The following is a 13,219-nucleotide window of genomic DNA, read 5'->3' as shown; positions in this document are numbered from 1 at the left end:
AAAAAGATTTTCGCAAAAAATCCTGAAAAGCAACTCTTTTTTGAAATTATTTAAAAATATTATGTATTTTAAATAAGAGATGGAAGAAGAAAAAAGAGCATGGATATTATCTAAAAAAAGTAATCGGTTGGAGGTCGGGGGAATCGAACCCCGTGCCTCTCGCATGCGAAGCGAGCGCTCTACCATATGAGCTAGACCCCCGCGACGGATTATTGTGCATTGGAATTAAAGTTTACTTTTTATTTCTATAGGAAACAAGGCCGAAGAATTCGGCACCGCCTCCGACATCGGAGAGACAAGCAGCCCCTAAGTATTCATCGGAGCACTCTTGGGACAGCGAATCGGCTGATGCGGAGCTGGTTGAAGGAGGCTGACGAGATCGACGACGATGAGTTTGATGAAGCTCTCGAGGAGAGAGATGATGCTGGCAGTGTAGAAGATGGTTCGCCATCTCAAAACTTGGACTCGGACAGCGTGTACGATTCACGAGATGTGCTTTTGGTGTTGAGGAGAAAGAAACGGACCGGGATGAGACTCTCAAAGTCTCAGAAAACGAGAGGCAAATCAAGGATGAGGCGGGCAGTACATGTCGCCGAGCAGGAAAAACATGAGAACTGTCCCATTCTGTCAGGAGAAGCTACCAGTCCAACCATTGAAGCTATTCCTAATGCTGATACGCCTAAGGAAGGTACCTATCGCTACATTATTTCAAGGCAAGTTTTGAAATTGTGGATGTTCATGCAAATTTTGAGGATGTTCTTTCATGTGTTCATGAGGATGTTCCAAAGACCGAATTGGATATGAGTTTCTCTGAAAGGGGGGAGGTTGTTGGAGACGAGCCTAAGCATATCGAAGCTCAATCGACGAGTTTGGCATTTTGATGATTCGGCTAAACCGGGGGCATCGTCGAGTATAGGTGGTAAAATTATCTTGGAAGAAGATCATGGATGCTGATCAATCCCAGCTTCTAACTTATAATCAAATATCAAGTTGACTAAGGATTGAGAGAGATTTTTTTTCTAATAATATATACATGTTAACAATTGAATGTTAAGAATTGATCCAAATCTATCATCCTCTAACTAATTAGATTAGAACCATCACTGCCATTTCTCATGGTGGCAAAGGTGACTATTAACTTGATCCTTGGGACAGCTGGGGAATAAATCTTCTATCCCCGTATTACACCCTGTCTGTCACATGTTCACTCGGATGCTACGATTTACCTCCCAGATGACCTTGGGTTGGGTACGGCGGGGGCGCTGGGGGCGAGTGTTTCGTCTTTGTGAGACTACTAACTTTTGAAATAATGACCAACACATAAAGAAAATATTTATCTCGATTTTATCAAGATTCGAACCTCATGATGATAATATTTCATGCGCTAACCACCAGATCCATCGAGGGGACATTACTGTCACTTCTCAATTGTGGCAAAAAGATGAATACGTTCGCCCCCAGCACCCTTGCCAACTCGTCCCAAGAATAACACGAAGGAGGTAAATCACGGACGACTACTAGCCTTTGGAATAATGACTAGCACATAAGGGAGGTATTTATCTCGATTTTTATCGAGATTCAAACCTCAGATCTCATTGTGACAACACCTCATACGCTAACTACTAGAGTCATCCGAGGAGACTCACTGTCACTTCCCAAGACTCTTATCAAGAAGTGTCGAGTACAATTGCCCATCTACCATCCGAGCCTTGCTTTGTTCCAACTCCACGAGTAAAGGATGAAAATTATATGAATATTATTATTATTTTTTCTGTTGGGGGAGGAGAGGGTTTTAATTGATGAGGATGAAGCGTCTGGGAATGAAAAAATAAATGTTTCACCTCATTTTGAGAGGAAATCATCTACTCAAAATGTGATGAATAGGAAATTCTCTTGCTCACAATTTTATATTTCAACAAACATTTTTTAAAAAAAAAATTAAAACATTTTATGAGAATTTCACACAAAATGACTTTAATTTCGACAACCCATATAAGCCCTTCAATAATTGCATTAATTTGGGAACCACTTCGACTGAGTTTGCAATCTAACCACATCAATTCCTAGTCAATTCTATTCTATTCCGTGAGCCAATCGGTTTGCATTTCCCAAATGAAATAGTGAACCAAAAAAAAAACAGCATAGAATTGTTGTAATACACACTATAAATGTTCAATCATTAGTAGATGGTAAAGGCTACATTTTTTAAAATTATTGCATTTACTTAAAACGAATGCTTAAGGAAAATAATCACAATAATAAAGACAAGAAGGAAAAATGCTATGAGTAAATAGTAATGGATATTACTCGTGTTGGCAGTGTGATTAAGGTTAGGATGGAGAGGGAGGGGTTCCAGCTAGCCAACCCCAAACCCCACCTGAGACTTGCCTCTGCTTTGCATTCAAAGCTTCCTGCTCGGCAGCAGCCTTCTGCCGTCGAAGCAGTTCCACTTCCTTCTCTACGCTTCCCAGTGTTTCTAGCTTCTGTCTCAACTCCGCAACATCCACCTGTGTATTGATGATGATTACAGAATGCATTAGGTACATGCAGCTTTAGTAGATTTTCAGTTATTGAAAAAAGAACAAAAACAGATGATTAGAAGTGCCAATCATTGTTTTTAATTCGTGGGTGTGGAGCTAGTAGAAAGCTGATGAATGTGAACGGTGGGCATGCATTTAGTTTCGCAATAAAAAAAAAAAAGAGCAGAGACAACGAGACTGGAATGGTGAGGATCTTACTCTGATTTTCTAGCTTATTCATACATAAGATGGAAGTGTGTTAAATCCACAATCAGTCAGTTACTACCATAGATGGACATCATGATGGTTCCTTGATGCAATTTATTCACAAATTATCATGCACTTATAAATCAACAAAAGGCCACCAAAGATGAACATTCATTGATCCTCTATGGGCTTATCACTGCTCAATGCAATATATTCACAAATCATCCTATATCGGATGAAGACACAACTTCAAGCTTTTTGCCAATTGAATGTTTGTGTGCATTAGACATATCATTACTTTTTTACTGTTAAGCTCAAGCAATTGAGACACGCCTTCATTTTCCAAACAGTGGTCTATGTGTTTGAGAGTGCATACCTCAAGCTTAAAGCACCTTGACTGTTCAGCAGCAAGCTGTCTACGAACTGACTGAAGTTCCTGCAAAGTTCACAAACTTACGAAGTAATCATTTATATTGTTTAAGCAAACCATATTCCAGTAAAAGGGTGACAAAAGTTTCAAAAAATCTGCCTTTGTGAGTTCAGTGTTCTTGGTCTCGGTTTCAGCTAGTTTTTGCTTAACTTGCAGATTCTGCAATTGCTCCTTCTGAAGTGTTGCTTCCAGTTCTTCTTTCTCTGTCCTTAGAGCGTCCACTAGGTTTTCAACAGCTCCCTCATGTCTTACATTCTAGATTTTTCAATTCAGGATCAAGTTAGAGATTCAGAACATGCTTTAAGAACTTCACATATCAATTTTCCCATGCATGAAACATGATTAAAAAAAAAATGGTTGACCTCAAAATTTGTGCATTGTTTACTAATTGATTTTCAGCTGTATGTATGGATAGCAATGCTATGGTGTATTCTATAACAGATCACAAGAATCTGCAAATAATTTTAAGTTAGCTCGGACTTCAATTTGGAATTGTAGCCAGATAAATACAAGAAGTTGAATCCTATCGAGGTTGCTTAAGTGTCGATTGAGCTCATCTGAGTTGAATATAATTGGTTCTAAAGGTAATCTAGAGTCCAGTTCACCTTGCCTGAATTGGGGTTATAATTTAGTCTGAAGTGCTCTGGATCTTAGTTTCTGCAAGAATTGGGAAGAAACTCAACTCAAAGTGGTTCATGTATTGATTGAGTTTGAAAGCAACTCAACTGAGATGGAGGACTACGGTTGAGGTAGACTCCACTAGCCCAAGTTGGATGTAGTTCAAACCACTAAATGGACATGGGTTAGAGTAGGCTATGGGTCTTTGCTTAGCTCGTCCCTTGTCCATTTAGACTATGCAAAGACCTGTACAAGCGTGCTCCAATCCATCTCCAATTAGTAGTCCAAACTATGTCCAACTCAAGTGAGTTAGAAGAGTCCACCTAAACCTAACTCCTCTATCTAGGTTGAGCTGCTTCCTAACCAATCAAGACAAACAACTTCCAGGAGAATTGCTTCCCAACTTCATTCCACTTCAGGCCAAATTATGACAAACTCAAGCTAAGTGAACCAGATTCTTGATTACCTTGAGACCAAATTGTTTTCAACTTGGACGAGCTCAGTCAGCCTTCATGCCACCGCAATGGAATTCAATCTTGTTTTACACATCTGTCTGTCTAAAGTCCTGAATTGAGATCCTAGCCAAATTAATACAATTGACAGATTTATATAATTTGTCATAAAACCACCAGAACAAGCAAATATTAAATTGCACAAATACTCTGTGAAATCATGTTACGGTACTACCAGCTCTGAGTCACCATTGTCCACCTCAATTTCTTTGATCTTTTTATCTTGAGTTGCTTCAATCTCAAGTTCCATATCCCTACTCGTTTTTGTTGTTGGTACTACAACAGCAACAGAATGTGATGCAGACCCATCGATTATCCTTGATTGTAAATCTGATAAGTGGCTTGGTTTGAGAACAAAAACCTAATCAATAAGAAATATAATGTTAAACAAATTGTGAAACAAAATACAAGGAAAAACAGGAGTGATATTTATATTGACCTCGTTGTTATAATGACCATTATAACCTCCAAACGATAAAAGAAAATCTTCTCCTTTGTAGGTGGTTGTGACCAAACTTAAACCCTAACAAAAAAAGAAAGATACTAATAAGAGCTAATATTTGTACACATTATTCAACAAACAGTCAGATGCAACAGGAGATTATTCTTTGATTAATTAAAATAAGGTGCATAGGCTCTTAATGCCAACAACTTTCTTCCTTCATGAATGTTTCTGCTGCATTAAGTTTCATGACATGGCATGGTGTTTGAGAGTATAGTTATTAACAAATAGCATGTGGTTGTAAGTGTTAAGTTTAGGGGGCAAAAAGGTATATTTTCTAATTACTTTTTTTTTGAAAATTGAACTCTTAAGGGTCTCCGTGTGAATTTTTTGACTGCTAAAAGTGCATGTCCAAAAAGAAAAGTCTTCGATTGTTTTCAGTTCTCTCTCAGAAATTTACCAATAGACAATATTGGAAACAGAATCTGCTTTATTGTGACAATTTGTTGATAACTGAGTGATAGAGAAGTTAAGCTTACTTCACTAGCAAGTGGTACTCGTCCTTCAACAGTTGTAACAACAGACCAGACTAATGTTGCCATGCTCAGAACAAGAGTTTCAGAGATTCCTGAGATATAGAATGAATATAAATTAGGAGAGTAGAAATGCAAAGTAAATAATAAATAAATATTTTTTATAAAAAAAATCCACTTAAAAAGCTTACATATCATACATCATTCACTTCAAAAACTATGATTGGTTAAGTTCCATTCAATCAAGTAAAATCAGACCCACATTGACCTTTGCAAATATGCTACTTGATACACCAATGTACAACCAATCAGAGGAAGAACACCAAATCAGAAAACAAAACAATACTGGTCCATGTGATGCATACGCACAAGCAAGTAAAATTGAATATACTTAACAATGCAATCTGGGTATGGATTAACATGGACAACCTGCTTCCCATTCTAATTATAGGGAGAAAGAAAGAAAAATAAATAATAATAAATAGACCCTTATAAATTGGTATTCCAAAAGTTTATATACAGTTTTATTTAGAAGATGAAACTAAGAAAATAAAAACTAATAATTAGACTGCTATAAATTGGTATGCAAAAAGCTTATATACAATTATATTTAGGAGATGAAACCACTCGAACATTATTTAGAAATAGGACAATCCAGAGCAAACATCCTAATAGTTGACTTGTGGGTATCTTAGATCTTTTTTTATTTCAAGAACCTATGGTTGTAATTTGACACTTGCATTGAAGCCTTCCTTAAGTGGTGATTAAGTATATTTCTCAAACTGTTTGGACTGCAATTGCAGAAAGAAATCACATATGCTAAAACATTTATAAAAAAAAAAATTAAAAAAAAAAAAAGGAGCATGTAGGTAAGTATAATGTGAATAATTAAAACTTCGGTAATAAGTTTAAGTGATTTACTCCGATGAAAAAGGTTCAAACATACCATTGACATTATTACCACCTCCAGTTATGAACCAGTTTTCTCCCACTGTAACACCAGCATGGCCAGCTCGTGGACCAGGTGTTACACCCTGCTGGTCTGGTCTTGACCACTCCATCTGAAAAGGCAAAGAAAGATAAAACCTTATCCATCATCATGCTTCTATAGAACCAAAAAGGGACAGTAGCTCTTACAGTCTGCAAGTCAAGGACATGAAGATCATTGAAGCATGTAGTGTATGACCCACCGCCAAAAATCAAAAGATACCGGTCTGCATGGCAAGCAGCAGCATGGACTGACCTTGGAGAGGGAGGTGTGCCTCTAAAGGATCACGAAAAGAGAATGACTTATGGATCACCACTCATTTTAACATGAACACTCCAATGTATAAAATTCAAATATAGCTCAGAGATTAAAACAGTTGGACTTGTAAGTCAACTTTCCAAACACAGATTTATATATGTGTCATGTAAAGGCAAACAACTTGGCAGATACTTGAGACTCACTGGATAAGTAGACAGTAATATCAGCTTGTATCAAGAGTAGACTCAACCCAACTCACATATTAGTTATTCAAGAAGTTAAACAAAGTCAAAGAAGACACCAACAACCTAGCGATTACTCATTGTGCTTAAAGAAAGCTATCCAACTTTACAGAGCATTTCATCTTTGTAGCTTCACCTGTTCTTTGTCAGCCTCCCTGTTTTGTGTCTATTAGAGTTGATTGACTAAATACTTATTCCCAAAACTCTAAATTGTTAAGAAAGACACCTTAATTTATAAATTTATATTGTCAATATTCTCCCTTCATGTGTGGGTGGGGTACTCGACTTAATGAACCTAATCCTTCTGCTCCTGCTCCGATATGATATTAAACTGGATAACTTTTATTCTCAAAAGCTCAAATTGTCAGAGGAATGACCAATTTATATATTTATATTGTGAACAGTCCAATTACTCAACTAGTTATGTATTTTACAAGTATAGTTTGACAAGGATATACAATCTAATCATTGTACTATTCAATCCTACTTTCCAAGATTATCATAGTTCTCAAAATTGGTATTGGCATCGAATTAGATGGCCAAAAATTGAGTAAATATGCTATTGGGTAGGTAGGATGAATGGGATAAGAATCACTAGAAAAATAAAATAAAATGAGAAAGCGAAAGAGAAATAAAATTATTTCATAAATGATATTACAAAATATATATTCAATGCATATTAAGTATAACTAAATAGCAAATTATCAATAAAAGATAGTAAAATAATAAATGATAGAATGAATAGAGTAAGGCTAATAGCACAAAATATATTAACATAATAACAACAATATCATAAATAAAAAAGTAGATTCTATTACATGTATTAATATAAAATTGTTGAATAATATTGTATTAGTAATATGTTTTTAAGAAAGTTATTGTTCCATATTTTAAGGTTTAGTTGAATCATGAATTGCATATGAATTAAATTTTATTTTTTAAAAAATCTTTATGTGGATAAAAAGATGTTATTGTGTTCTCTCCTAACCTACAATTAGTTTTCTAAAGCAATGAGCACGGTACATGACAATTTGTGAATGATGAGGAATTCGGGTGACACAATAGTGGGTTCATGGTAAATATCAACTTGTGAAAGCTGAGAGAAATGAGGTGGGATTCAAGTGAGCAAGGAATGCTCTTTCTCTGTCACTTGTGAAAATTCTAGGAATTAAGCTAGGATTGACTAGAAACTGATTAGACAGGCCAATTTTTCGGAAACTGCCCAATTAGTCCACATTTCAACCAATTCAATCCATTTACACACTTGTTTTGACCAATTATCAATTAATTCCATCCATTTTCTAGTGTAACATAACTTATACAAGCTAAATTGTTTGAATCTCTATTTTTTGAAACTTCTCCATCAATCTTATTGGACATCTGTTTTCTCAAGCAGGAGAATCAATAACTCAACATGAATCTGCCATTTGTGGCAACCATTGAGTTTATATACTAACTCTCCATTGTTCTAACATCCAAAGCAAGAAACTAGTATGAATATAACTAATAAAATTGTTTAAAATTATTGGAAGAGCGGTGAGAGCATAAACTCCTATTACCCATTGTATCATAAGTATCCACCTGTATGGTTCTGGGCTTATCCGAATATCTTTTGACCAAAATCTAATTACAACACCAAACTACTGGAGCTTACACCATCTTGTAGTTGTAATAGTTGATAACAAGTTTATAATGTAAATAAGTTTGGATTTGTCCTGTTCTAATTGTGTAGTAGCTGTTTATAGGAAAAAGGCATCTAGATTAGTGCAACCAACATTGCTAAAATGAAAAGCCTATGATCAATAACTTCTTTGGTTATTTTGAGTTAATCTAAACTATGATGAACAATATAAATTTGACTTGGATGAACGTATAATTATTATTTGTCCACATGTGTTATGATGTTCAAATATGTAAATCAAAATTCACCTATTGACAATTTTATTCGTTGAGCAAAAAATATGTTCAAAGAACATTAACATAAGGCTAGCTTACACGGCATAATTGACATCTTCCCAGGTCATAGTTTCCAAGACAAGAACATGCAAGTCATTTAGAAGAGATCTCTTAGCATCTTCTCCACCAAATATAACTACAGTATTACCAACAAGGGTAGCTGATTGGCCTCCACGTGAGATCTACAGAAAACAGATTAAGAACAAAATAGACAATATTATCTCCATTTTATGGAGACTAAATTGTAGGTTTGAACTAGCAAAAAGCAAGGAATACTTATAATGAGAATTAATTGTTTAGCAATTCCAATTTAAAATGGTATAAGTGTGGTATTGCAAAAGTCATATACAAGCAATCTGATGATGTCCCAGGCACATTAGGTTTCCACAATTATACTTATGAATGCCATATAAAAAGTATTCTCAAACCACTGTCATGAAATTCTTGAAAAAGCAACTGGCAACAGAGTTCAAATATCAAAAGTCAAAAACATCTAGCCTCAAGGAGAAGATATTAAAATTGAGTTTCTGATTTGAATTAATGGTTGATAATATATATAGCAAATCTACCGGTGGTTTCCCATTTGTCTTCAAGTTTGTCCACAGACAAGTTTGAGGATTGAATTCCCTCACTGCCACAATGGTAAAGTAATGTCACTTGGGAGGAGAAAAACATAATAATTGATAAAAGTAGGTATATAAAAAACTAAATAAATAAATACAGAATTAGACCTGCGATAGTCTCAGATGGATCCTTGGTGTGCCCACCAATACATAACAATTTGTCTCCCCAGGGAATCTACAGTTAAAAGTGAGTTCAGAAGTCTAGATTACAATAGAGCGATTATTAATCATTAATCTTACTAAAGAGAATTCTTTTCATTACCAAGGAATGACCAGCAGAGGGAACAACATAAGTGGCGGTAGAGGAATCCAAGGGTCCATCTAGAGCTTTAGCTTCTATTCTTGACCATTTCAAAGTTTTCAAATCCAGAACCTTCAGTAATTAAACACAGCCAGGTTCATATTTGATTAGTCTAATAAAAAGAAATTTAAATGAAAATTGAAGAAGAGAATTACAAGTTGAAGTGGTTATTTATCAAAACAAATGAAGGCAATTGAACAATTCCTAAAGAAAGAAGTGGGAAATTTAAAAGTTTTAGTAGCTTTATTTACAGGTTTGGAAAGACTTCCTGTAGGACTATAATAGTATTACAATAATAATGTGATTTTGGGAAATCCAGTAAAATCTTGACCAACAAAAATGCTACATTAATGTCCTGCATTAAATGACTACTCAAAAGAGGTAAAAAAACAGAAATATTCAAGAATTAAAGGAGTATTAACTAATATACAGGACTTGAAATGTTAAGGAAGAAAAGTATGTCAATTCCAAGTCATGTAACTATGTGAATCCATATGATGCTATTGAAGACATCAAAGCATCATTGAGTTGCCTGCTAATCACTTCCACCAGTGATTAGAAAAACCTAGGCGAGGAAAAAAATGCAAATAAAGATGAGAAAATCACAAACAAATCTCAGACTACTTAACTGAGATTCTGAGTACCAAACTTGAGACAAACTTTCTGGCTAACAATCGGCATACTAGGTTCTCAATCAAAAGCAAATTACATCCATTATTATTAGCCACATTATTACATACCTGGAGATCATTAAGGTAGCGACCATTGTGATTTCCACCAAAAATGTACATTTTTTCATGAAGAACAGCTGCGCCATGCTGTAAAATGTAAATAGATGTCAGATAACATTTAGTGATCAACTAAAGAACATGTTCAATATTCCCATATAAGTTTCATGAAACAGTAATAGAATACCGTATAACGAGGTTTGGGAATTTTTCCCGATACTGATGGTGCAATCCACTGGTCATACATGCCAACCAAACCAAGACCTTCACTTATGACATCCTTGTCATTTGTTTCAGTCACAATACCACTTTCAGTGGAAACAGTTTTTGTCTTGGGCAAGGAATTACCATTTTGATATGGTGATAAAGTATGCAGTTCCTCTTTTGGTTTCTAAGGAAGATAACAGTGTAAGCATGCATAATGAAGGCTGAACATAGATAGCCTACAAATAATGATTATGGATTCAAGTACAGGTTTAAATTGATAGTTGACACGGTCTGCTAAAAAAACTCACAAGCATTTCAACATCTACAACAGGCTCTCCTGCCAATTCAGGAACCCTTGAGTACCAAGCAGGATCTTCCTCCTAGAAGAGAAGAAACAACAATACATCATATCTTTGTGAGCAAAAAGAAAATGATAAAAAACAAAGGCATCCACATACCTCTAATACCTTCACAAACAAACGCATTGCTTCTGTTGAAGCCATATTTCCCAGTCCATACCAACTATGCACAAAAAAAAGTTGCTCGTCTCATATATACAAGGGTCAAAAAATAAAGAAAAAATTACAGCATTTAATCAGGCCATTAGAAGATTGAAGAAAATATTGATACGATAATTCTCAGAAATATACTTATCCAAAGGACCTTAGCAAAAGAATGAAAAGAGAAGACATAGTTTTGTGCTTGAGAAATATTCAGATAAAGGGCATTAAAAGTATAAATTTGAAGATTAATGCCAGAACAACAACCCAAAATCATAGTATTCTGGCTATTTTAGAAGAGAACTTATTGTTTTTGTTTCCCGCTATTGGCACAATTTAGACAATGTGTATCATTTCACCCCTACAGTTACCGTGAATCTCCCTTTATCCTTTACCTCGTTTCAAATGATTTCCAATCTACTAGAAGTGTACACTGCTTACTGCAGAGACAAACCAGTTCATAATAACTGGCTCAAAGTCCAGTTTAATATATATTACATTTTGCATCAGTCTGTCATTGGACTAAGTTTATATTATTTGAGTCTTAATAAGAGTTAAGTCTTTATTTTGCCTGCAAAAGCCTATATAAGGGGCCTATACAGTGTTATAGATAGTCTTGGAGTTGATGAATAAAGTTTCTTCATTTTCTCTTCCACGTCTTATCCAAAGATGGCCACATGACTAATCCATACAAAATGATTTCTTTAACATTCTATTATTTTCAAGCTGAAATAAAGTTGTTCATGATGCCCTCTATAATAATAATTCACATGTTTCACGACTAACCAATATATGAAACAGGCATTGCTAGCCATAAAGCCAATATACAAAATTCTTCTTTAAACCTAACGGGCACTTAATTCTTCATATCAGTACTATGCCTTCGATTCTTCAATTCATGTTGCTAAAATGGCATTTCAAACATTAGAGAAGGTACTCATATCTTGTTTATAGCATACCATTCTGTTCTGTTATTAGAACTAACTATGATCATCTCACTAATCCTACTGTTAGTGCATAACATAGAAATAAAAAGTTCATCCTTAATACGTAAGAGTCTATTTAATCAACACAAAGATAAGGCATCAAGTACTGAAGGGCAATAGTACTATTGGAAACTACGAATGCAGTCTTGGCAAGACTAGATGGCATTATTTTTTTCACGTCAATATAACTTTTACATGTATGTTCCTTTTCTAGAACACACTGAATTTTGCATTATAATCATTGCCTAATGAGTCTAATCACTCTTGATATGTTTCATAGCTCATTGGTTAGTTCTTTTACATTTGAAATGTGATCTCTCAGTCTCAGATTCTTAAAAACTACAATGCAGAATTACAGAAGATTATCTCGATGACATAATAATGCAATTTTTCTCTTCCAGTTATCAAAGTATTAGCAATCCACATTAAACAGATCCGGTATTATGATAACAGATTCAAAGAAAAACAACTAACCTCGTCCATTTGCTCTGTTCCACGGGATTCCATGCTCTAGGTTTTGGAACAGTGCAAGGCCCAACTGTTGCCTGTATAAGCAAATCAATTTCGAAATGAATTCAACTAAATTACATATGCAATATAATAATCTACAAACGTTCGTCCATAAAAACATGTGGATCTATCATAAAACAAGATCCAATGTGGAAAATATACGTCTCATAGAAGTGATCAGCCATATCTCAAGTCACAACAATAGATCAGCCCCGATCCCGACACAAACAACACGGAATAGATCCGAGGAATGTCGAGGAACGACCAGAATCAATAAACAAATGCAAGGGGTGTGAATGGAGTTGGAACCCACCTGCTGGTACAGGCCGTAGAGCAAGAGGGCGACGTCGTTCTGGAACCTGGAGGCGGCGGGGGAGGAGGAGCGGGGAGATCCTCCGAATCCGGCGTAAGTGGAGGCCGCGTAGAACCTGTCGGGGTAAGCGAGGCCGGCGCTCGCTCTCGCCGTCGCCATCGGTCCTCGACGAAAAGGTACAGGACGGGAGGAAGGTGCAGCGTTCGATGTAAAGAGCGAAAACCGTTACATCATATCCCGCTGTTATACTTGTCGTCGCCATTAGTTCCCGTTACGATAGTGTTATAATGAAATATCACGTATCCATATTTTTTCCAGCACGGTCAAGTAATCCTTCCCGTTACCT

At 35.7% G+C, this 13,219-nt stretch overlaps 1 protein-coding gene and 1 non-coding gene across 2 annotated transcripts; both read right to left on the bottom strand.

The window, feature by feature from the left end:
* Window positions 1–128: 128 nt before the first annotated feature.
* TRNAA-CGC lies at window positions 129–201 on the bottom strand. The gene has a single exon. It is a non-coding gene; the product is annotated as a tRNA-Ala (tRNA).
* Window positions 202–2,147: 1,946 nt separating this feature from the next.
* On the bottom strand, window positions 2,148–13,092 carry LOC122036854 (acyl-CoA-binding domain-containing protein 6-like). The gene is made up of 18 exons (XM_042596273.1): window positions 12,874–13,092; window positions 12,525–12,595; window positions 11,023–11,086; window positions 10,873–10,944; window positions 10,545–10,748; window positions 10,370–10,447; window positions 9,591–9,701; window positions 9,437–9,503; window positions 9,275–9,336; window positions 8,745–8,887; window positions 6,399–6,525; window positions 6,208–6,322; window positions 5,268–5,356; window positions 4,726–4,809; window positions 4,462–4,647; window positions 3,256–3,411; window positions 3,103–3,162; window positions 2,148–2,507 (listed from the first exon to the last, which is right to left on the bottom strand). The coding sequence occupies exons 1-18, from the start codon at window positions 13,030–13,032 to the stop codon at window positions 2,331–2,333; spliced, it is 2,025 nt and encodes a 674-aa protein (XP_042452207.1). The 5' UTR covers window positions 13,033–13,092; the 3' UTR covers window positions 2,148–2,330.
* Window positions 13,093–13,219: the final 127 nt, after the last annotated feature.

Source organism: Zingiber officinale, unplaced genomic scaffold, assembly GCF_018446385.1.
Source record: "Zingiber officinale cultivar Zhangliang unplaced genomic scaffold, Zo_v1.1 ctg222, whole genome shotgun sequence".
Classification (NCBI taxonomy): domain Eukaryota; kingdom Viridiplantae; phylum Streptophyta; class Magnoliopsida; order Zingiberales; family Zingiberaceae; genus Zingiber; species Zingiber officinale.
Note: the sequence above shows the minus strand (reverse complement) of the source record. Positions and strands in the feature narration are given on the sequence as shown.